General features: G+C 32.4%; 1 protein-coding gene across 2 annotated transcripts; it reads left to right on the forward strand.

The window, feature by feature from the left end:
- The first annotated feature begins 1,984 nt into the window (after positions 1-1,984).
- On the forward strand, positions 1,985-19,892 carry LOC132561825 (heparanase-like). Of its 2 annotated transcripts, none has more exons than XM_060226525.1 (10): positions 1,985-2,161; positions 6,638-6,888; positions 8,134-8,307; positions 9,670-9,841; positions 10,867-10,917; positions 12,475-12,675; positions 13,175-13,289; positions 14,522-14,628; positions 15,715-15,852; positions 16,609-19,892. In XM_060226525.1, exons 1-10 carry the CDS (start codon positions 2,019-2,021, stop codon positions 16,760-16,762), a joined length of 1,506 nt encoding a protein of 501 aa, XP_060082508.1. In that variant the 5' UTR covers positions 1,985-2,018; the 3' UTR covers positions 16,763-19,892. The 2 variants fall into 2 exon arrangements, with proteins under 2 accessions (XP_060082508.1, XP_060082509.1); XM_060226526.1 differs by lacking the exon at positions 1,985-2,161 and adding an exon at positions 3,508-3,693.
- The last annotated feature ends 4,665 nt before the right edge of the window (positions 19,893-24,557 follow it).

The following is a 24,557-nucleotide window of genomic DNA, read 5'->3' on the forward strand; positions in this document are numbered from 1 at the left end:
AAGAGTTTTACAAACTGTCTTGTTGTCCAAACTTAAATTCACTATGGAAAGTAACAAAAAAATCCCCTTAGATGAGCCAAAAAACAATTTATCTATTTGTACAAAATGTTTGTAACAAGTTTGTATATTTTTTCACAAATTTTAAATGGAAATGTAGAGATAGCTGGAACTAAAGTGGGAGCTAATAATCTGTCACCTCTTCTTCCCATAAGAATGACTTATATCAAAATACAAGTCACAAGGAGTGTTTCAAAAACTGAAGTAAAGTTTTAAATAACAACTTAGTCTTAGAGTTGACTGACTTCTTTTATCAGATATATATACACCCATTCAATGAAAAAACTTTGATAATTTTTTTTCCAGAGGCAATAGCACTAGTGAGTAGGGATACTTGTGATGTCAGTATGTCCAAAACATTATATTATAAAAGATATTTTAAACATCCATTGGAAAAAAACAAGATTTTGAAAGGACAGGAAACGGTTGATAGATATACATAAATGTAGAGGCATTTATATGCATAAATATAATTTTCAAAAATCCTAGATTTAGTAACTTTTCTGGCAGGATCATGAATTAATTAGTGCACATTAAATATTCTATTCAGGACTCATTGAATCTTTTAATATTTGTCTGCCATTATGAAAACTTTATTTACAGGTGCATTAATGTCATAATATAGTTTTTTCATTAATTCCTGTGATGTTAAAGTTTACATAGATCATACATGTACCCCTGTGGTTAGAATGAAAATTTCCTCGCATATGGGTTATAGACCTGCATTTATGAGATAGTTTCTTCTTTAAGTAGTGAAATGTAAGTTATTCAAATGCAATATCAATTAAAATGGAAACACAAAGGTCTTTTAAAATTTGCAACAAAAAAGGATGTCATATTTTTGAAGTGGCCCGATCAATGCCATATTGTACACTGTGCATATCTACACAAAAAGTTAATCATTTGTCTCACTTTCTGTAAAAATCATAACCTGTCTAAAACGATCATTCAATTTAAATTCAATATTTACATATATGAAACTGTTATTAATATTTATATTTTTACTGATCGATCCACATACATACATGCAGGTTTTGGTCTACCATGTATTCTATAATTGCACAGGCTAAGATATATATAGTAGTACATTAACATTACTTTGCAGTAAATAATTTCAAATGACATTAACTACTATTGCAAGATATTGCTAAAATGAAAAATAGTATCAGTGTCATGTCCAGGAGGGTGAAAAGGTTTTATGATGTGTGCGAGTGTTCATTTTTTTTTTTTTTTTTTTCGGCATATATTGTAAGATAGTACATACAAACTCTTTATTGAATGATGCTGTATCCACGTATCAATTTCATTTCAACAAATTTTCTTGTATGATAATGTATTAGATATCAGGTAATATACATCGCAAGTGATCATTGGTTATTTAATTGTGATGTATTCATACTTATATTTTTATGAATAATTCCAAAGAACAAGGTCTCATCGTCCGACCCAGGTAAATTTCTTCATACCTCATTTTCGATATATGTTTATAAGCTGATACACAATTGTATTTCTCATGCAAAGAAGGAAGGCAATGACACATTTTGTCCAAAGATACCTTATCAACAGTGTGACATGCACAGTGGCCAGTTAAATAAAGTTTCACTTCAGTTATCCATTTTTCAAATATCCTGCCAATTTTATTACATATCACTTACCACATTAAAAATAACTATTACTAATTTGTTCAAATACACCACGAATTTCCTTTTATGTACAATTAATAATTATTATTAACCAGCAAATAATCTCATTCATTTTTTAAATGTTGATTTGATAGAAACTTCTTTAGCTATTTTAATACATTCTTTTTTATCATCTTAAGCGGTTGTGTTTTTGTTGTTGTTCGAAATTGCGAATTCTTGAACCGACGAGACAGGAAGATGAAATCTGAGTTTGGCTGTTGGATAGTTGTCGTGATTTGTGGATGTTTGATTCCAGTTAAAAGTAATGTTAATTCGAATATGAATGGAAATCCTCGAGCTTCATATGATATCCGAATATATTCAAGTGTTATTTACGCTGTCAACACAAATTTTTTGAGCGTTGCTCTGTCACAGAGTATGCTTAACAGCACACATGATGTTAAGGAACACTTTAAATTCAGGTAAACATCTTAGTGTATCACGGAGCTGTACGAAGGTTTTCCATATCTTATCGTCTGTTCCATATATGTATTTGCCACTTTATTAACCCCGTCTAAGCCAATCAAATGCGTTGTTACCTGGGACGATTTCGCGTAGGCAGTTGAAACGATTGGACCGGGTTAGCCTGCGAAGAAAACGCCAGGTGCAGATCGGGACCGAGAGGTTCAGTCGTACCTGTCCTAAACGAACTTGTAAAAATCACATAATTTCCTCTCAAACATAATAGAATTAACTTATATAAGATAATATTCATTCTACTCATACTTAGTAGCAATGCTTTCAGATATATGTGAGTGCACTGACCCTGATTTGTGCAGATTTTTTTAATTAATGGTTTAAAACTAAGTTCCGAATAGGTGCGGTTTCCCCCTCAAATTGCACATGTCAAACATTTTGCAGTCAAGCCTCAGTTCCGATCTGCGCCTGTTAATGTTGGGTTTTCCCCCATAGTAAACATGTCAAATTGTTTCAACCGCTTACTCAAAAGCAACCATAGTAAGTTGGGTGCGATGATTTACCTAATGCCACGCCTATCCAATGCTATGTGTTAAAAAGATTTTAATACAACATAAGACAAAAGTTAATGACATATCCATTATTTCATTCAATGACCAAATAAATAATTGCATAAAGCAAATGTGGAATACACTACAAATTTATATTCAATCTTTGTTATCGAAATGTAAAGTTAACATAATATATAAGTAAAATGAATTCAAATGGGTTAACTGCTTAGGGCAATAAAATAAATAATAACTATGGAAAATATTTAATATATTAAAGATATTTAAAAGGAACCCGGGGCTTTCCGGAAGCCCCCTTTTTTTATCTATATCATTACGATAAAACATATTTTTCATACGCTGGGGTTAGGATTTTTTTGTTTCTTTCAGTTTTGTTGTTGGAGAGTGTTTTCTTGAATAATTCTGATTCTTCATTTCGAATAATCATTTCGCTATTTGATGTATTTTATTGCACATTTGTATGAATGAAAGATAGCTCTGTTATTATCAGTTATATTCTTGTTTCATTTTACAAGCATGTACAGTACCGGGGCGCGACGATTTACCCAATGCCTGCGTGACACCTCTTTTTACACGTAACTCATACTAATTATTGGCAAATAAGATTTCGATAAATGTCACAAATTTCATCTATTCGGCCTTTTTTTAATATATAACCAGCTTAACAGCTGGCGGTGGGTGGCGTAGGGTGAAGTGATGGATAGCTACGTTGGCGTTGGGTAAATCGTCGCACGTACCGATCATTGTTTACTTCCGCTAGTCTCATGACAGGAGAGCAGGATGCGGCCGCAACAGATTTCTGCATATCTACTTTTTGTCATTTGTTGTGGCAAAGCAGTGTTGTGTAGTGATAATGTAGAAATCCGCATTCATACAGACACAGTTCTGAAAACAACTAATTCACATTTCGTCAGCATGACAATAGATTCCAATGTTTCACAAGCAAATTGGGGAAACCTTGATTTTCAGTAAGATTCTCATACTTTGTATTTTAATGTAACGTAATCAGACTCGGTTGCAAATTTAAACTAGGTGCTAAAAACTGAAACCAAATCAAATATCACCAGGTTGCATATTGATCATTGCAAACGAAACTTTAATTAGCAATTTACTAAAATATCGAGAAAAGGCTTAATTTGAAAAAGACTCTAATAAGTGCAGAATGTGCAATTCCTTGGTAGTATTGTGTTCGGTAAATTCTAGCATTATTTCTTTTTGTCTTTAGTACGGCTTGAAATCAGATATTTCACATTTAATTTTGATAGGAAGGTATGTCTGTCTCCTCTTAAGCAACTAATTCTTGCAATTTGAGAGCTCTGCATGGATGCCAGAGGTCATTATGTATTTCAATATATACCTCCAACCCAGTACCTCTGGCAAATGAGTCTTAACACTCAACTGATTGAGTTGGAAGAGAAGTTCTCTCGAGCCAAGTTATATTGCAGCAACATTTTACCACGGTTACATACTCCCCTGCATGGGAAGAACTTGTCCTCAAATTTCTAGGAGTTGCAGCGATATCTGTGGTACAATGCAAAGTATTATTCCAGTGTCTCTATATATGCTGTCAATGTCATTATTTATTTCAATGCTTTGGCTAGGATTTGAACCAGTGACATCCTGTGAAGTTCTCTCTACCTATACGGAATATAACGGCTAATATTTACCATGGCTACACCTGTTTAGAAGTTCTGCTAGTGCCTGAATGGTCTCTAGTTTGAACCCCAGCTGGAACAGGGTATCATTCATTACTACTTTTATTAAAAAATTGGTGACGTTGACCACTGCAAGTGTAGAAGCTTTCTATATCAGAACTTCCTTTCCAGTAATCATGTTGAAAATAAAAGTGTCATAACTATAAAACAGTTTATTTACAGGATGAGATGCTTTCACAACTCTCTCTATAAATAAATGCTCTTATAAACACAAAGATAATTATTTAATCCAGAAATATATTGTAAATGGTAAATAGGACAAAGAAAAAACAAAAATTATAGTCATTTATGATAAATTTCATTTCCTACAATAAAGTACTATTTTTTACTACTTAAGTTCTTTTTTTTAAAGTCCTTGTCTGAGCGGGGGGAGGGGGGAGCATATACAATGTTTCTATCAAATGAATACATTTTGTAACTATGCAACATAACATAAAATATCAAATTCATCACCTTAAAAAAGTCTACCCTTAGAGCCCCATTTACTCTCTTTCTCCTTCTTTCTCTCTTTCCCTCACTTGCTCTCCCCCTCTCTCTCACCCTGTCTCTCTGTGGGTGTGAGGTTATGTGTGGATGCACTATACTGTTTGAAGATATATATATATATTTGTATGTGCTCAAGATGATGATGAAAATGATTATGATGTTTGATCTAATGATGTCTGATGATGATGATTGATGTACACTGATGATGATGATGTGAGAGAGTGAATGTTAGTGTACTTGTGCATTATTATGTATATGTGAAAAATCTTTCAAAAATAAATTATAAAAAAAAACTGCAAGGGTAAAAGTTATAGGAGATAGAGATGCTTCCCTTTGAGCCAAAGAACCTGGTTTGTTGGTGTAATCGAGGGTGAAAAATGTGTGAAGGAATTAACGGAGTAAAGTAGTAGCTGAAAGTGCAGGTTTTATAACTAACCATGACGAATGGAAATCTCCCTTCTGCGAAGTGGTAGAATGTTTGACTAGAGACTGAAGGGTCACTTTTTTTCATTAACTTCTTCCTAATACACCTGCAGCACCTGAAAGTTACTCTCTTATTTAACTTGAAAATTTGTTAATGAAAAAACACCTTTTTGTTATAGGTAACAAGGGAAAAGTCATGAATATACATTCTAAAATCAGTGATTAATCTATAATTCATTTTCATGAATCCTTTTCAACTTCATTGTTACAAACTATGGGTCCCACAAAGTAAAATATAAGTAGTTTTTTCCTTTTCTATGAATCCCATCAATATTCTGTAAGTACAGGACTCGCAATGGTAATGTATAGATCGATATATTAGTTAGCTTTAGTATTACTTTGGAAATCTTAGTCTAATTTTATGAGAAAAAGGCTAAATATATCCTATATGAAACATTGAAATATTTGTGAGATTTAGCTAGATGATAAACAGTGTTTTTATCCAAACTTGTAAAACAATTCGGTCACATTACATAGTTTTCTCTTTCCTGTCACATCTGTAACCAATTATCTTAACTTCGTTGTGTTCCAGCATCATGTGAAGATGAATTTCTAATTTGCAATCTTGCTTACTATTATAATCCCTTCCTCACCTACCTTTTCTTTTTTGATATTCATGAAATGATACAAAACAAGTCTGAGGTGGTCTCTATTTTCAAAAGAAATTTTCTTGAGTTTTCTTTATAATAGTTTTCAACAAAAGATTGAAAAAAATTGATAGAATACAAAGTAACATGCTATTTGTCTAAAGCTCGATTCTGTTGATGCTTAGCTGTTGTCACAATTTTGGTTGATGGTTGAGATATATGCCTAGGAAATTGCTTCATTTGTATACATATACAGTCAAGCCTATCTATAAACATCACCCAAGAGAGCAGAAATTTTAGTAGGCTGTTTGGTTCAAATATTGTGAATTTTATTATATTGTGACCCCCAAGCTAGTGACCATTAATGTCCATTATAGACAGATATTTGTTTGATACAGATTACTCTAAAGGCCACTGTAGGTCTTCTGGGTCTCTGCCTTCCAAACTGCCAATGCTTTGAAGTTTTTTTTGGTAACTCAACATGAAGAAGTAGGAAAAATACACGTCAGTTATACACAGTGAAGAAGCTAGTCTATTCCTTGTCGAAAAGTAACTCATACAAATTTTAGTGAAATATGTGTGTGCCAATGTTTGATGCAGGCTGATCATTAATATGCCATTTGTGTGTTTTCATATTTCAGATCCAAAAAACTACAAAACATGGCTAGAGCACTGTCACCTTGCTACTTGAGGATGGGTGGAAATAAGGCAGATTTCTTGATATTTTCTATAAACAAAACAGAGTCCTTTAGTCCAGAAGCAACTTCTTATAAAGCCAAGCACTTTAACGACCAAGATCTTCCACATCAAGATGGATCTCTCCAATCTGTGCCGTTATGGAACAATTTTGAATTTGGGAAAAAAAGGAATTTTACAAATTTTACAATGACAGGTTTGTTCAATGATACTGGAGTATTATTTTATATCATAAGGTGATGTGTTGTACTGTAATGTTATTTTGTTATGTATGTAGTTTAAACATATTTATTAATTGTTTTATTAATTAAGGCCTTGGGTTTTATAGTTTTGTTTTGTGTATAACATCTATTTAAGGTTGTACTGAGTAATGTGCACATTGAGACTGCTGTATGTATTGCTATACATATTGATGACACCTTGAATATATATTCATATATACATACATATGATCTGTATGTAGATAGGTTTATTGTCTTTTGATTTAATCATTCACTTTAGTTATAATTTAGCACTATATAGATTTTATGACATGTCTTACTGGATTTAATTAAACTTTTGTTTCATTTTGTAAATTCAGAAATTAATATCTTATATGTCTGTAATACACATTATTTATTTTCCTCAAAATGTATGATCCACATATTGATATAATTAAAATAAGATATAGAAACCACAATTTGATGTAAAATAATACAATCACTTAGATGATACATACTCACTATACATACACCAAGGTACCCTACATTTTACATGTGATATACTAGGTACTCATTTAACTTACTCCAGGTACCCTACATTTTACATGTGATATACTAGGTACTCATTTAACTTACTCCAGGTACCCTACATTTTACATGTGATATACTAGGTACTCATTTAACTTACTCCAGGTACCCTACATTTTACATGTGATATACTAGGTACTCCTTCAACTTACTCCAGGTACGCTACATTTTACATGTGAAATACTAGGTACTCACTTACCTACTCGAGATACCCTACATTTTATATGTGATATACTAGGTACTCATTTTACCTACTCGAGATACCCTACATTTTATATGTGATATACTAGGTACTAATTTTAATTACTCCAGGTACCCTACATTGTATACATGGTGATATATTCTATATACCTATCCCCAGCTACACCAAAATGTATTAACATGATATATACAATATACATAAACCCAGATACACAAAAAATTATTTACATGATATTCTCAAATATATCTACTGCAAGTTACATGTAAATTATATATACATGGTATACTAAATTTAGCAATAATTAAAGGGGGTTTTAGAATTATCAAGGAAGTGATACACATACATACATGGAAATTCATTTTAGTAAAGTTTGGTCATTGATAAGGAGTGGAAGTGTATTTATTGTTATTTTGTTTACTGTGTTTTAAATATGCAATATTGTTTTTTGCAGCTAGTATGTGGGATGATATCAACCATTTTATGACAAAGGTGGGATGGGACTTCTTGTTTGATCTCAATGTTTTCCTTCGTAGCGATGGCAAATGGGATTCAGATAATGCTAAGTTACTCCTGAAATACACTGCATCAAAGGGATATCGTCTTGCAGGATGGGAGCTTGGTAATGGTAAGCTGAATCATTCTTTGCACTTTTTGTATAGTTTGAATCTTTTTCAAATTTTTCTTCACTAAATTCAACTTTATTTATTTTACAACAATTGTGAAACTAGTTATTGAATATTTCAACTTACATCATTGTTCTTGGCCCCATTGAAGAGTGGGTGGTTTTAATGATGGGAGTAGACCGGGGTACCTCGGGGAAAACCCACATGGTTGGGCAGGTGACTCCATACCTTTTCACATTTGTGTTGGGAATTGAACCCCAGATGCCAAAGTAAAAGGTTAGCACTAACCACTACACCACTGGATATCTCAAATTTTACTCGATTTTACTAAAAAAAAATGTATTGCTGAACAGATAGCCATCTTAAACTTCTTGATCTCTGGTTTGTTAGTGCTGTATCTCAGAAAGACCTGTGGTCATTAAATGTTGGTGTTACCAATGGTAGAATATGAGAATATTCTCTCTGACATTGTGATAGGTAAATTTAACATGATCAAGCATAAAATGAGAGGTAATTCAAAGTATGGCCAAATGCACAGAAGGGTCCTTGTTGATCTGGCAATGATCTGGTTTGAAAGTTTTTATTACTAATTGCCAGAATCTGTTATAAACAAAATGTTGTCACTTACTGACTGGTTATACTTCTATTCATAATTATTATTGGTTATTTCTTTTCTGAAAAGTTGTGTCCATCCACTCCATGACATGAAAATGTAAATAATTCCCAAAGAAACACTAGACACATAATTGTGTGAAATCTCATGAGGTCTGCATCACTTTTTGATAAAATTTAATGTACAATTTTATTTCAAATGAATGGAAAAAATATATTGTAAAACAAAGTAGATATTAAAAAAATTGTGATTGTTTACACTTTTATATCAATAATCAAGTTAAATTTGTGACTACTATTTCGTACTGTTGTTATTTACAATGACACAAGGAACTATAATATTATTACTGTTCATGGATTTGGACTTGCCAACATCAGTATTTGGTTAATCTGGAAATTTAACAGCAAGTTTGAATAATAAACTTTTACCTGATGAAGCCGATTCGAGTGGATGATAAATAGAATGGTGCCCTTCATAAGACCCCAATTTGTCAGCGCTCTAGCATCTTCTTTCCCAAGTTCACACACTTATTCAGATATGGTACGGATTGTCATCATTATGTAAATTTCAAAAAGACACAAAGCATCATCTGGATAACGTGATAAATTGAATGCTTGTGTCTAGTGATGGTGGTAGAGTTAGTGCTTTTAAGAACATATTGTAGTTAATTCAATAAAATGTGTTAGGATGATTACTTTAAATTGATTAAAAAAGTACTGCATGATATCAATAAAAGATTTCTTTGTTTCAGAACCAGATGATTTTCATGGGTATGGATTCGACATTTCAGCCGCCCAACTTGCCAAGGATTATTCCACAATGAAAAATTTACTGAAGTTGCTGCCTGATTATGAGCAATTTCAGATCATGGGACCAAGTGTAACTCAGCTGCTACATGTACGATCACAGATATATTTCTCAGAGTAAGTAACAAAGATTTTACCGATGACTTGTTGAACATGGCCATAATGATATTTATGCTTTTCATGGCAATTTTTTTCATGATTCTTTTGAATACTGAGTATCAGATTGGTGCATACAAGAAAAAAGGTTTAAAGGAATTTACAATATTTGTGATATACATCTGTAACATATTATTGAATACCTATAATTTTATACATAATTTATACATATATACAAAAGAAATATTATATACACATATGCTGGGGGTATATTCTCTCACACCTGTTGTGTGTGTATCATCCATTTCTATATCGTGTTATACATGTTTTCCCCATTGGTGTAATATTGGCTCACAAGTTTACTACAGTAGAAAATATTGATATCTGTGACACAAAAATGGAACAACTTGACCCATTGTCAAAGCTGGTTGGAAAATAAAAGATGACTGCAAGATGAAAATCTTATGATTAAATATAATGTGCCAGAAAAATACTTTTTCATACATGGCCTGTTCATGAAGAAAATTGGAATAATCCATAGATGAATTCACATAGAATATATCATAAAACCTTCTGGCTCAAGCCTTTTTGAGGGTCCCAAAGTTTAGTAAAAACCTTTAAAAAGCCTCAGGTTTTACCCCATTTTGTGACCCCTACAGTGTGATATCCCTATCCTTTACAACCGCATAGGAAAAAGTTTTTGATTTACAAAAAGCATGTTTGAAGACTTGTTAATTAAACCATAGATGTGCAATAGCAGGTGGCTAAAGTCAGCATTTCAAAGACGATACACGTAATGTGATTATCTGGCATTGTGTCCATACTTGGCAGTAAGACAATCCACAGCTGTTACAGTTTTAGTAGAAAACTCCATAAAAGCTGTTCATTGTCATGTAATAAGCCTCCCTATTTTAGTCAGAATTTGCGTATTGGTCCTGGAGGGTTTATTTTAGAACAATATTACAGAACTGATGTCTTACATGTTTATGTTACTGGTATCAGCTCTAACAGTCAGAAATTACATCATCTTTTCATATTTGTTTTAGCTTTCTTCAGAATGGTGCAGGTGAAATTGTAACAGCTCCAACATTCCATCAGTGAGTAAATCACATTTGATTTAATGACAAACCACTTGTATATCTTTAAGCATGATATAATTATGTACATTTTGTATATGACATTAAATATATGAAAACATGACACAAAAATTATCACTTTTTAAAAATGAGTGTGAGCCTTCATGTTTTCTTTTGAAATTATCATTTTCTCCTCACAGAGATTATGGTATGGTTCAATCATCCATCCATCAGCTTTATAATTCAAACAATCTTTTTTAGAAAAATTTAAGCAGCTAAGCACTGACATTTAGCTTTAAAATGCCTGGAATGATGTGCTATAAAAAAAATCCACATGTAAATGACCTTGACTGCTTTCTAGTTCACAGGGGTCAAATATGTGTATAGAATTAAGAATATTTTTCTTTCTCTAAGTTCTAGTAGACCCAGGCTCCCAATATGTTACTAGAAAAATGAGATACATTATCTGGGATGAAGTGATATAAGGTTCCTCATTTTTTGCTGGTAGATAACTAGAATGGACTGCAATTATTTTTTTATCAATACTAGTATGTAAATGAGCTTGACATATTGCAAGGTTTAGGGGTCAGTTATGTGAAAAACATGTTAAGAAACTTCTTTTCAAGTTACAGAAGACACTTTTTCCTGATATTTTCTCAGTATGTACTTGATATGAAATACACTTTTAACTTTCCTCATGTAAATGATCTTGACCTTATGACAAGGTCACAGGGGTCTATTATATTGAAAGCCTTTAATGCCCAGAAGAAAGATTTTAATTTAAATTGGTATCAGTGACCTCGACCAAATCTCAAGGTTATAGGCTTAAAGGATGTAAAAGTTCAAGAAACATTTTCTAGAAAATCAGAGTATCAAGATCAATGCCTGATTATTTGATTGTATATACAGTTGTAGTGTTAACATTTCTAAAGTTTCAATGTACATTTGAAATTTAGACATAGACTACTGAAGACATTATTATATTGTGATATTATGATTTTGTAAAGAATATTTTGCCATTAGCACTTTAACATCATGGTGAGGGACAAAGGCCCAGACGGCCTTTATTGTACTCTTAAATACCCTAATTCTGTTTAATTTCTGATCAATATTGAAATAAGTACATTTCGTATATAAGTCAATATCTATATCAATAAATGGGAATTCAAAAAAAGGTACCTGACGAATTACATATAAATTGAAATAAACATGATAATTGATGTCAGTTAGGTGGTAAGCAAAGAAAAGTTGTCGTCATTTGAGATGAAAAAATGAGCCAAAAAAAAAGACATCATGTTTTTAAAAACATTATTGAAAATCAACTGGACATTTCAGATAGCTGTTGAGATAATTAATATTCGGAGTGAAAATATCCAAAGTATTTGGGACACAAATTGTATAAGAAAAGTAAACAGACAAGAAATTAACTGCATTGCTGTAAATATCCAATTACCTGTGATTGATATCAGTTCCAGTACTACATATCTTTCAGTTTTATCAAATTTCAATCATGATTCATAAATAATTTCGTGAAATCTCTATTTAAGGCTTTTAGATTATTTTTTTGTTTGATGCCAGTTACTATGTTGATGGACGTGTAGCCACTATAAAGGATTTCCTCAGTCCATATGTTCTTGATGGCTTAGCTCCAGAGATTATCACTGGTAACAAGATTGCAGCCCAGTATGCCCCTGGGAAGAGGGTGTGGCTGGGAGAAACAAGCTCAGCATGGGGAGGAGGAGCTACAGGCCTCTCTGACAGATATGTTGCTGGATTCATGTAAGTAATAATTAATGATTGAAGGAGAAAACTAAAATTGGGTTATTTAGATCCTGCGGTATGAGACAGGCTGAATAAGCTTACATTTTATTATTAGTATAGACAGTTATTTTCGTGGGGGATGATATTTTTTGCTATTTTGTAGTACAGTAACATGACTGCAAAAATTTAATCTATGAAGGAATGAGATGCATTAAATGTTCTTTCATATCCAAATCCCAAAATTTTCATTCATTACAATATAATTTGGCTGTTTTATAAAAATAATTGTGAAGATTATGACCCGTGAAAATTACCAGCAATATGGTATAATATTGTCAACACTTAATCACTTCAAAGTGAGTAATTGTAGATATTGTAAAAATAGAAAACTAGCCAACAATATCATGATATTGATGTGCTCTTAATGACACAAACCCAAAACTATGATAAATCATAGTTGTTTTGTCAAATGTGTAAAGATATTGGTGGATTTGATAGTAAGTTACATTGTTTATAGGTGGTTAGATAAGCTGGGTGTGGCTGCCAGTCAGGGAATTGATGTGGTTATACGACAGGCATTCTATGGTGCTAAATATGGATTGATCGACTGGCATAGCTTGGAGCCAAATCCTGTAAGTGACAATTTCAGTGCTCATTTCTAATATGGATTCATAGTTGAAGAACTTACCAGTTTTACACTAAGGTATAATGATTAATAATGGAAGCTTCTGTAACTTTTTAGTGGGTAGAATGTTGGACTTCACATCTTTGGGCAAAGATCCAAGGTGTGTGGTGTTGTGGAACAAAGTACATGTAGCATGTTAAATTTGTGTCACTTTAACATTCTTGTTGTACATATATGTTCAGGCATTTCTTATAGAAAATGCCACGATTTAAAAGTGAAATATAAGCGCATATATGTTGCATTATATTCTTGCCAATGTAAAGAAAAAGATTATTAAGAAATTGGCAGTATATGGTGATGTCTAAACATATGGATAAAGTAGCACGAAGACACTCTGCCATTCTTCAGTCTTCAGTAAGCCCTTAACTTCATCCTTAATAGACATATCTATTGCTGTTCAATTATATAACTTCCAACAGAAGCTGTGTTATTGTCCTGTAGTAACTCCACTCCCTAATTCTAAGGCAATGTGTAGCTATATGATTAGTGTGGTATAGTTTCACCTCATTGATTGACCTGAGGTAATACAAACACCATTGCAAGCTAATAAGTTTTCTCATTTTCTGTAACAGACTTGGCTATGTAGAATATTCCAATTTATGAAACAGATTTTGTTATTGATAGCTGTTGTGCATATGAACTGACTATATTTCTTTTCATCCTGTGCTTTTAACTAATACGTGATGGAGGATCTTACCCAATGAGTTTGTTAAAGAAGTATGATAATATTTGATGTATCACGAGGCGAGTTACTTATCAATTTATTTAATCTGTTTAATAAATTTCATAATACATCGGTATGAATGGAAGATTCTAATTATCTTGTAACTAATATTTCTGAAAAATATGCAAAAATTTTCATGTGAATTTCCCCATTGGACTGACTGATATTGATGCAGACAGTATGTTTTTCACTATCGAGACAATCATGTGACATCATCAAGTTATGAATTATTTATGATGTCACAACAGTTTTATTACACATGTCATAAGATAGTGTTAGCATGGCCGTATGACATGACACAACAGTTATGTGATTAAGAGATCTTTATGTACTGCTGCTTCTCGTGGTAATTTTGGATCTCGTTAGATCAGAATGATTGATGTTTTTTCTTTTACGATGAGAAAGATAGGCTTGTTTTGTATACAATTAAATGAATGTTCATCTCTTTATTTCAGGACTACTGGTTATCAGTCCTCTACAAGAAGCTTGTGGGGTCCAAAGTGTTGCTTACAGAGAGTTCTGATAAGACTGGACACCTGCGGGCCTATGCTCACTGTTCCACGTATGTATACTGGTATCAATAGTTGTTGATATTTGATATGTATGTACATTCTGATTAGTCTTGAAGTAAATTTGCTGTGATTATCACATTAAATTGATATAATTTAACTTCATAACTGTTAATCAAAAATTTGATAATCTTTAACCACATCTTTTATCTTAATTTTCATTAACATGTTTCCCTTACAAGATATAACTATCATTAGAAAATTAAAAGTATTGATGCAAGCTACATTGTTTGAAGCTGCCAAGATCATAGGGTCACTGTTCAAAGGTCACAGATGCATTACAGTTCTGAAATAGCTAATTATCTGTTAATAGTATGTCAATTAATATACATTAGGGAATTATAGGCATTGCTGCAATAAAAGGAACTCTGTAAATATCTCCAAAGCTTCTTGGTTTAAAGGTCACATGTGTGTTACAGTTCTGAAATGGCCAGTCAACACAGAAGGGGTAGCTATTTTGTATTCAAATTTACAATAGAGAATATAAAAAATCCTACCTCAAGTTCATTGGTCCATTTTACCAGAGTTACTGTAAACATACCAAATGTAGCACAATCAAATTACTACACACATGTAAATATTACACTGAAGCATCAATTAGCAAAATCATATTTTAGTGCAATGTTTTCAATGCAAAAAGCATCAAAATAAGATGTTGTTGAAATTTATTTGTTTACTATGTGCCAGGGTATTGTTCTCTTATTTTCAGTAGTTTGTCCAACTCATACTCCATATAGGGGTAACTAACAGCAAACAAGGAGTGTGAAGGGGGAGTAGTATTAGTCAACCCCTAGTTGACAATCCTAGGTATCTCTGCTTTAAATGGAAAGTATCAAAACACAGACTTGACTTGAAGCTAAAAACATTAGCTTTGGTCTCAAGTGATTAAGATGAATATCATATTCATGCAAAATATTTGACAGCAGTAGAGCAGCTATTCCGTCATGAACACTCATAAAATATGTATCACTGTTTAGCCATTTTGAATACCGGGTATTTATTTTTTTGTCTTTAGTTTTGATTACTTGAATCATAGTATTTTATTATAGTTTATTGTTTGTTGATTTCCTTTCTTTCAGAGACAAATTTCCCGCTGGAAGTATTACTGTTTATGTGTTAAATCTTTGGACAACAACAGTAAATGTCACGTCCAATCTCTTTGAGAATGAGGACCTTTATTTTTTTCATCTTCACTCCAATGGGGATCTACAATCTCAGTAAGTATGTCTGCACATAGTGTTGACTGTTTAGATATGTCATATTAGCAAATAAGTCTTATAGGATTTCATTAGATTGAAAATAAATGTTGTGCATTGTCGTACCAACATTAAGTTCTTGTGTATTACCCTTACATTAAACATTAAAAAATGTTCTCATCAGGCTATCTGATGAAGCTGCGTATCTGACAAATTGTTTTCCAAAAACCATTAAAACTGCAGGCTACACAAAGTCTTTTCAAATGTAAGATATGTAAGAATAAATTCACGTATAGTTAGTTTTGGTGCAATTGTCTAACAGACTTTTTATCAACTTCAAAATGGTGTCCTGCCTCCCTGTTGCCATGTTCTTCCTCATAGATTACAACACTAGTTTTAAAGTCTGTAGTATAAGACTGTCTCTTCCTCTTTAAAAGGTTTTCTCAACTTTCAATTCGAATGGGCCATCAAGCACTACATGTGCTTCCAGTTCATTTATCTCTCCTGTAAGGATAACTCAAAGAAGCAACTAGTGTCAGCATTGCTATTCAGATAATGATGATAGTAAAAGTACATTTACCTGTGCATGGACAAGTCAAGTAAAAACAATTCAAAAGTAGAACCAGATCAAATATGTATGGATCAAAATATTTCATTATGTAAGACAAGAGAAAAAAATCCTTTGAGCTTTCTCAACCAAGATACATCTGTGCATTCACCTGGCTAGTTTTCAAGGTTTAAACTTTAAGCTAATGACAAAGGGAATGTTTCTTTCAGAGATGTTTATCTGAATGGAAAGTTATTGCGTATGGATGGAGACTCTTTGCCTGATCTGATGATACCTTCCATTGTCCGTGCCCCAGTTCCCTGGCCTGCTGAATCATTTGGATTTCTGGTTTTGCCAAATGCCAAAGTGCAAGTCTGCATGTGATGAGTCTGTAATATTGACTGAAACTTCCATATGAATCACCACTTGTAGAAATATTGGAGACACTTTATGCATTCTCTATAGCCATGAAAAAATGTGTCATTATGATTGAATGTTTTACGTTTAGTGTTTAAGATTGATAATTGAAAGTTGAAGCTTATTTTGTTTCATGCTTCAGTAATTCTATATTTTGTAACGATAAGCATCTTCTGACTTCTTAGTTTTGCCATGGTGGTGCTTAACATTCTGAATAAAAATGTTTGTGGAAAACATATCTTGAATCTCATGATGCCAGAGATCAGGTATGGAAAAAATCTCAGATAGTTACAGTACAGTTACTGGATAATTATTGTACACAGTTACTGAGTTATTGTACAGTTACTGGATAATTATTGTACAGTTACTGGATAATTATTGTACACAGTTACTGGGTTATTGTACACAGTTACTGAGTAATTATTGTACACAATTACTGGGTTATTGTACACAGTAACTGGGTTATTGTATACAGTTACTGGATGATTATTGTACACAGTTACTGGGTTATTGTACACAGTTACTGGATGATTATTGTACACAGTTACTGGGTTATTGTACACAGTTACTGGATGATTATTGTACACAGTTACTGGGTTATTGTACACAGTTACTGAGTAATTATTGTACACAATTACTAAGGAATTATTGTACACAGTTACTGGGTTATTGTATACAGTTACTGAATGATTATTGTACACAGTTACTGGGTTATTGTACACAGTTACTGGATGATTATTGTACACAGTTACTGGGTTATTGGTCACAGCTACTGGATAATTATCGTACACAGTTACTAGATAATTATCGTACACAGTTACTGGGTTATTGTACACAGTTACTGGATGATTATTGTACACGGTTACTGGGTTATTGTACACAGTTACTGGGTTATTGTACACAGCCACTGGGTTATTGTACCTAGTTACTGGGTTATTGTACAGTTACTGGGTTATTGTACACAGTTACTGGATAATTATCGTGCAGTTACTGGGTTATTGTATACAGTTACTGGATAATTATTGTACACGGTTACTGGGTTATTGTACACAGTTACTGGATGATTATTGTACACGGTTACTGGGTTATTGTACACAGTTACTGAGTAATTATTGTGCACAGTCACTGGATAATTATCGTACACAGTTACTGGATAATTATGGTATACAGTTACTTGGTTATTTTACACAGCCACTGGGTTATCGTACCTAGTTACTGGGTTATTGTACAGTTACTGGGTTATTGTACACAGTTACTTGGTTATTGTATAGTTACTGGGTTATTGTACACGGTTACTGTGCATTTATTGTACACAGTTAGTGGGTAATTATTGTACACAGTTACAGGGTTATTGTACACACTTACTGGGTTATTGTACACAGTTAGTGGGTTATTGTACACAGTGGGTTATTGTACACAGTTAGTGGCTTATTGTACACATTTACTGGGTTATTGTACACAGTTAGTGGGTTATTGTACACAGTTACTGGGTTATTGTACACAGTTAGTGGGTTATTGTACACATTTACTGGGTTATTGTACACAGTTAGTGGGTTATTGTACACAGTTAGTGGGTAATTATTGTACACAGTTACAGGGTTATTGTACACACTTACTGGGTTATTGTACACAGTTAGTGGGTTATTGTACACAGTTAGTGGCTTATTGTACACATTTACTGGGTTATTGTACACATTTACTGGGTTATTGTACACAGTTAGTGGGTTATTGTACACAGTTACTGGGTTATTGTACACACTGGGTTATTGTACACAGTTACTGGGTTATTGTACACAGTTAGTGGCTTATTGTACACATTTACTGGGTTATTGTATACAGTAAGTGGGTTATTGTACACAGTTAGTGGCTTATGATTAACAGATGAGTCGTATATGGTTTTTGGGATATTGCCATACACATATTAAGCAGAGCCAATCAGCTTAATTGCATACATTAAAGTGCACCCCACTTACTTTCTGGGAAAGATGAAAGATGATAGGTTTACTTAAATAAAGATTATCAAAAGGTCACTTACTTAACCAACATCTGCCCCATATACCAGCTACAAAATGCTTGTTACAGCTGTTTATTACTATTGCTATTCCAGATTCACATTGTGTTTTTTCTAGCAAAGATTCATGTCCGAACACATTTCATATGGAAACTTTTCTGTGTAAGCAAACTGTACGAAGATCAAAGTGACAGTACGGTAAGAGCTTTTAAACTCTGATTGATGGGGAGATCATACTAAACACTGGTTTGTCATGTTGTCACTGGACATGATTTAGTAATGTGTGTGTTTGACTGTAACCAGTGCAGGAAACTTCTTCATTGTTTAAATTACCTGTCACAACTAATGTTTTATACACTTGATTGCTATTTGATTTACATATATGTATTTCTATGTTGGATCTGTTTGTAGTATTTTGATAGTTTTTTTATGAAAGGTTTGTTTGAATCTGTAATTGTGTGTTATACAATGTGAACCATATTTTAATACTCATTGACTGAGAAATAAATTGTTGAGAAAGATCTTGCTGACATTATTTCATTTAATATATATATACACTTTGTATATATACAGTGCAAATTTTTATAATCATAAATATACCTTAATGTAATAATACTTAACCTTTATACAGGTACAGGAGTGTAAGAAGTAGGCTAGTTAGCCTCTTACAAGTTATTGTATTTATATTTGTCCAAATCATTTACATGTAATAGCAATTAACACCGGTACAGGTAAGCCAGTTCTCATGGCCTACCTATAGAGCACTCTTATGTTGTGCATTATCTTGGAGGAATTGTTTTGTAAAAAGTCTGCCTGATCATAATAGATCTCCTTTAATTAAAGTGTTATGTGATAAAAGAGTCCAGAGGCATGATACTTTCATCAGGTTGAAAAGAGCATATACTTCAGTCACATTGTTTTTCAATTGTTTTTATTGGAGTTATCTCCCTTCTTAATAGATCCCTCTGTTGTATACCTTTTATCATGTCATAAAACTAGTCAAATATTTATCATGTTTCATAACACTTTTGATGAACAAATTATGTACCAATATTTTAAACAAATGAATAAATTGTGTCACACACAGTTCAGTGTTTTATAAGAATATTTTGGGGTCAATTTAATGAAACTTAACAAAGCGAAGGAGAGAAATAACTTGGCTGGAGACTTTGTTTGTTTCAAGAAACATGCATATTTCTTATAAATGGTACCACCGAATCATAATGTTGGGTTTCAACGTTCCTTTTGTAACTTTGATAAAATACTACCCATCATAGCCATTAAATAGTCCAAAGGATTTTGACTATCCATGATTTAGTGTCACAACACCAAGTAGTTGGAATTTATTGGTGTTAAAACTTTTATAAAGTTTTCATCAACCTACACCTGTAAGTTTATCTGTAAGCTGTCATTAACTCTCACACAAATTATGTTAAGAACATGTTCTTGAATATCAGCTCAAATGTGGAATGAGGAAGCAGAATTTACCTTCTAGAAATGGTAATTCCAGAACAGAGAAATTGAAAAATCATACTCATCATATAGCTTGGTGGAAAGCTCTACCTGTTGCTGGTGGTTTTGATGCGAGATATATGCAAACAGCTTAATATGAAGAAGAGCTTGGCTATGTAATCAGATAGTCCTAATTTATCTGAGCAGCATGAGCAATGAACTCTATGGTCATTCAGAGAACATGTTTGACCCCTGTGAACTTGGAAAACAAGAGTTTAAATCTCTCTACCCTCAGGCAGATGAGCTAAGTAAAATATAATTACAAATCACAAAATTGCTTTGTAGCAACTATTTTATTTCACTGTAATTGTTCTTTGTAAAGGTCACATAGGTTTTATAGTGATCCTCGTAAAATCAACACAATTCATTATAACTACTGTATCTTCAAATGTCGCCCTAATAATACACTACCTACAGGCTGTAGTTACCTTTGTTAGCCTTTCCTGTCTTCATGAAACCAAGCAAATGAATGTATTAAGAATTACAGCCAGTGTAAACTTTTGCTAGCAATGCCATTACATTTGTAGTTTATGACCAAGCGATCCATATCAAAAACAATAAAATACATGTCACAAAGAATCATAGTTGATAGTCTGAAACTAATTTACAAAACAACTGAAATCCTCTACACAACAGAAAAATGATAATTTTCTTCACCAGTATGGTTATTAGGTCTAATCGATATCACATTGATGTGACTAAAATACAGATATTTCTGACAAGACTTTCAGAAATGGACCAGATATTTATTGTGAAATAATGAAGATTTTTATCTCCACACAGTAATTCAAGCTTTCTAACTCTAAGAATAAGATACAGAGTTTATTGTTTAAAACATTCACACTTCTTCACTTTCTCAAAATAAATACTTTCATCAATTCTCATACATTTTCAAATGAGTTGATTTATGTTAACATACTAGGTACAGAGAAAAAACACACATGTATTATTGTAATTACACACAGAGCGTATATATAACTTGTCCTAATGGTTATTTCTTGGCAATAGATACAAAGTGTAACAAGAAACATTTTAAGAATTTTGGTAATTAAAAATTGACATGTAGCTGATATATTGTGACTTGTTTCCAAACTTCTTGATTTGGAGGAACATGACATGCTAAATCTTTGATCAAGCTTTTAATTGTCTTGCAATATAATTATTGAATTAATTACATGGAATGTATTCTCATTTAGAGCAGAAAAAAAATGATATACCTGCATGTTTACTTATATAATAGGCTCAGAAATCAGCTGCAAAATTGATAGATAACATGTCAAACAAGTAATATCAGGAACACTTAATTAGTGTTTAAGATATCAAACATTTATTAATGGAAATAATGGTAGGTGTTGTATTTGTGATTTTACATGAAAAGTACAAAATATATTCTATAGGTAAATTGTTCTACAATATGGTGGAATCCTCCAGTGATTGTTTTACAGCTAAAGCATTTGGTGAATAATATAATTAACTCTGTAATTGGCAGTGATAATTTCTTAATAAAAACTGACACATTCTGAAAAAAAAAGTCACTAATACCTAGGCCTGGTACTACTGTACTAATATACACATGGTAAAGATTTGGTCATCTGATCTCAATAACGATGGCAAGAAACATCATTTACATTTCACCTCAAGTTCCTCTATTAACATCAAACATAACTTCCAATCATTGAAACAGTGTAAAATGAATTAAATGAATGTCATACAATTACCATGTCTAAAGAATTAAGTAGAATTCCTTCAGTTTTGTTGACATATTGATCCATACATTTATCACAACATCTAAAAGTCCAGGAAATTAAAAATATATTAAATATGTAAAATCATCAACAATAATGATTAAAAATTTAAGTTTTTGGCCAATAACGAGTCTATAACACTGATAATTTGGTGTTCAAGATTAACAATACATTTGATCCTATGTCAGGGGTCTCTCTCGCAGGACTGAATTATTTCAACCGATACAAAGAATATGATTTATCTCTATGTAACAATTTGAAAGACTCCTGCAAATATCCAGCATATCTATTAAAACATTAATTTCCAAACATCACAGCAGGCATCTAGTAGATTTACAAAAGACAGCAAACATTAAAATCTGTTTTTTATTTGATAAATTATATTAATTCCATAATATAACAGAACAAACATACCAAGTATTTCAATGGCAACAAAACTACTGTCTATACAGTACAGATGAACAAGTCAGAATACATATAACACAGAAATTGCCAAAGTAAAAAACTCTGAAGCCATTTTTTCACTTCTTTTAAGAAAGCTGGTTAACAGTACAGAATGGTACAACACAAATTCTAACAGGAATGCTTCATCACTCATCTCGAATCAGTCTGCTTCTAATCCTGGTTTAGAAATAACAGATTGGTATCTAAGTTCAATGGTTGTGTACCAATGATAATCATGGATTTCATTACCCATCAACACTATCAGAAGCCTACCACCTCATTGGTGAGGTAGCTGAGGGACAGCTGTGTGACGCTTGGCAGTGTAACCTGTCGAAAGGTCACCAGTGAAGGCTCGGAATCTGTATTCCAACTTTTTCCTGGATAAAGACAGCTCTTTGTGAAGATCTTCAGCCTGAAAATATATATATAAGTTTTATGTGAGAAATCTTGTTGTACAAGGCAAAGTGTAAACAACATACTGTGGCTCTCCATGCTGCAAAGTTTGAAAAATATCTGTGAAAAATCAGGATAATTCACATTAAGTTTATTACAGTGATCATAAACATGGGGGAAAAAATTGAAGTGATATTTACAATAACTCCATAAAAAAACCAGACAAGTATTTGCTCATACTTGCAGACAAAATTAAATTATAGAAGTAAATGTATGTTCCAATTTTAGCAAAATTATATACAAATTATGCTGTAGAAAAAGAAAGATTAACATGCCTCATTGTCAGTAGCATTCCCAAGTGACATGCAATTTTAAATACAGATAACACAACTCTACAATGGTATGCATCACACAAACTTCATACCATGCAATTTTCTTATAATAATACAACATTTTTCAAAATGCAAATCACTAATGAATAAAAAACAAACTGCTATCAGAATTATGGTTATAAGAGATGATGAAAAAATAATGCAGAATTCCATTTTGAAAATATGTGTTGAATAAAGGATACCTCCTGAAGATATGTACCCTAAAATATTAAAAATAAGCCACTTTGATAAGGATTTTAAGCCTTATTTCGAAACCAATCTATTATCACGACCATCTTATTTCAAGGTATTTTATTTGCAGAACAAATCATATTTTTTTCCTGCATGGCATATTTTTATTTTTTAAGGGTATACTTTTTATACATAATGTACGTAACAAAGGCACATGTAAAGATACTACCATCAATAATGATACCCTTTAAGCATTAATTCCTGAAATGAAGGTTTAGTATTCGTAATGAAACACTTTCTTAATGTCACATTATTTCAGGTCTTAATACCATGTACACCAAGTTCTGACAACAACTTAACTGAGGATGTTATACAAAACAACACAGAATGAATTAAAGATGGTAGGCAATTGAAAAAATCTTCAAGATGATATAACGCCATGTGACCTGTCCCAACAGTCCAATGATAATAGACTTATTTCTATCATATAATAGACTTGAAAATACTACATTTGTTAATATCAGATCATATTATTGCGCAACCAAAGTTCATAAACAAAATCAATATTTGCCACATGTAGAACTTTTTTTTCCTTGTGGTAGAACCCGGTCACACGAATTGGTTGTTGATTATGGTACTTCTTCCACTCAAGTTTGTTACTTTTCAAAAGTTACAAAAAACACTCGCCAAAGCTCATGTTTTTTGTAACTTTGAAAATCACTAAATCTAGTAAAATTAATACCATCAACAACAACATTTGTGTCACCTCTGTTTCAATCACAATATCTTATTATAAATAATTCATTGTTACCAATATCTCTTTACACATTTATTGTTAAATACATTGTTAGAATTGTTGTAAGGACTTAACAAATTTTTAATATTAACTCATTCAAAAATTTCTTACTGATGTTATGTTCTAATGATAGATCTAAATGTCTCCCATCCACACACCCTTCTAAATGACCTAATGATAAAGTGATTACATATTTTTACAGTAGTACATCCACTCTTGACCATCAACAGAGGATTTAATGTAACTTGTTCCAATATATGGCCAAAAATTGATGAAAGTCTCTCACAGAATACACTGA

The sequence above is a fragment of the Ylistrum balloti genome, unplaced genomic scaffold (genome assembly GCF_031769215.1).
Source record: "Ylistrum balloti isolate Yb309-2 unplaced genomic scaffold, AGI_CSIRO_Ybal_v1 Utg371288, whole genome shotgun sequence".
Taxonomy (NCBI): domain Eukaryota; kingdom Metazoa; phylum Mollusca; class Bivalvia; order Pectinida; family Pectinidae; genus Ylistrum; species Ylistrum balloti.

What these genes read in the sequence shown, in the direction of transcription:
- LOC132561825 (XM_060226525.1), top strand. Translation starts at nt 2,019, where the DNA reads ATGAATGGAAATCCTCGAGCTTCATATGATATCCGAATATATTCAAGT. An exon ending in AAGGAACACTTTAAATTCAG is followed by an intron (nt 2,162 to 6,637) that starts GTAAACATCTTA and finishes TTCATATTTCAG; the next exon opens with ATCCAAAAAACTACAAAACA. An exon ending in TACAAATTTTACAATGACAG is followed by an intron (nt 6,889 to 8,133) that starts GTTTGTTCAATG and finishes TGTTTTTTGCAG; the next exon opens with CTAGTATGTGGGATGATATC.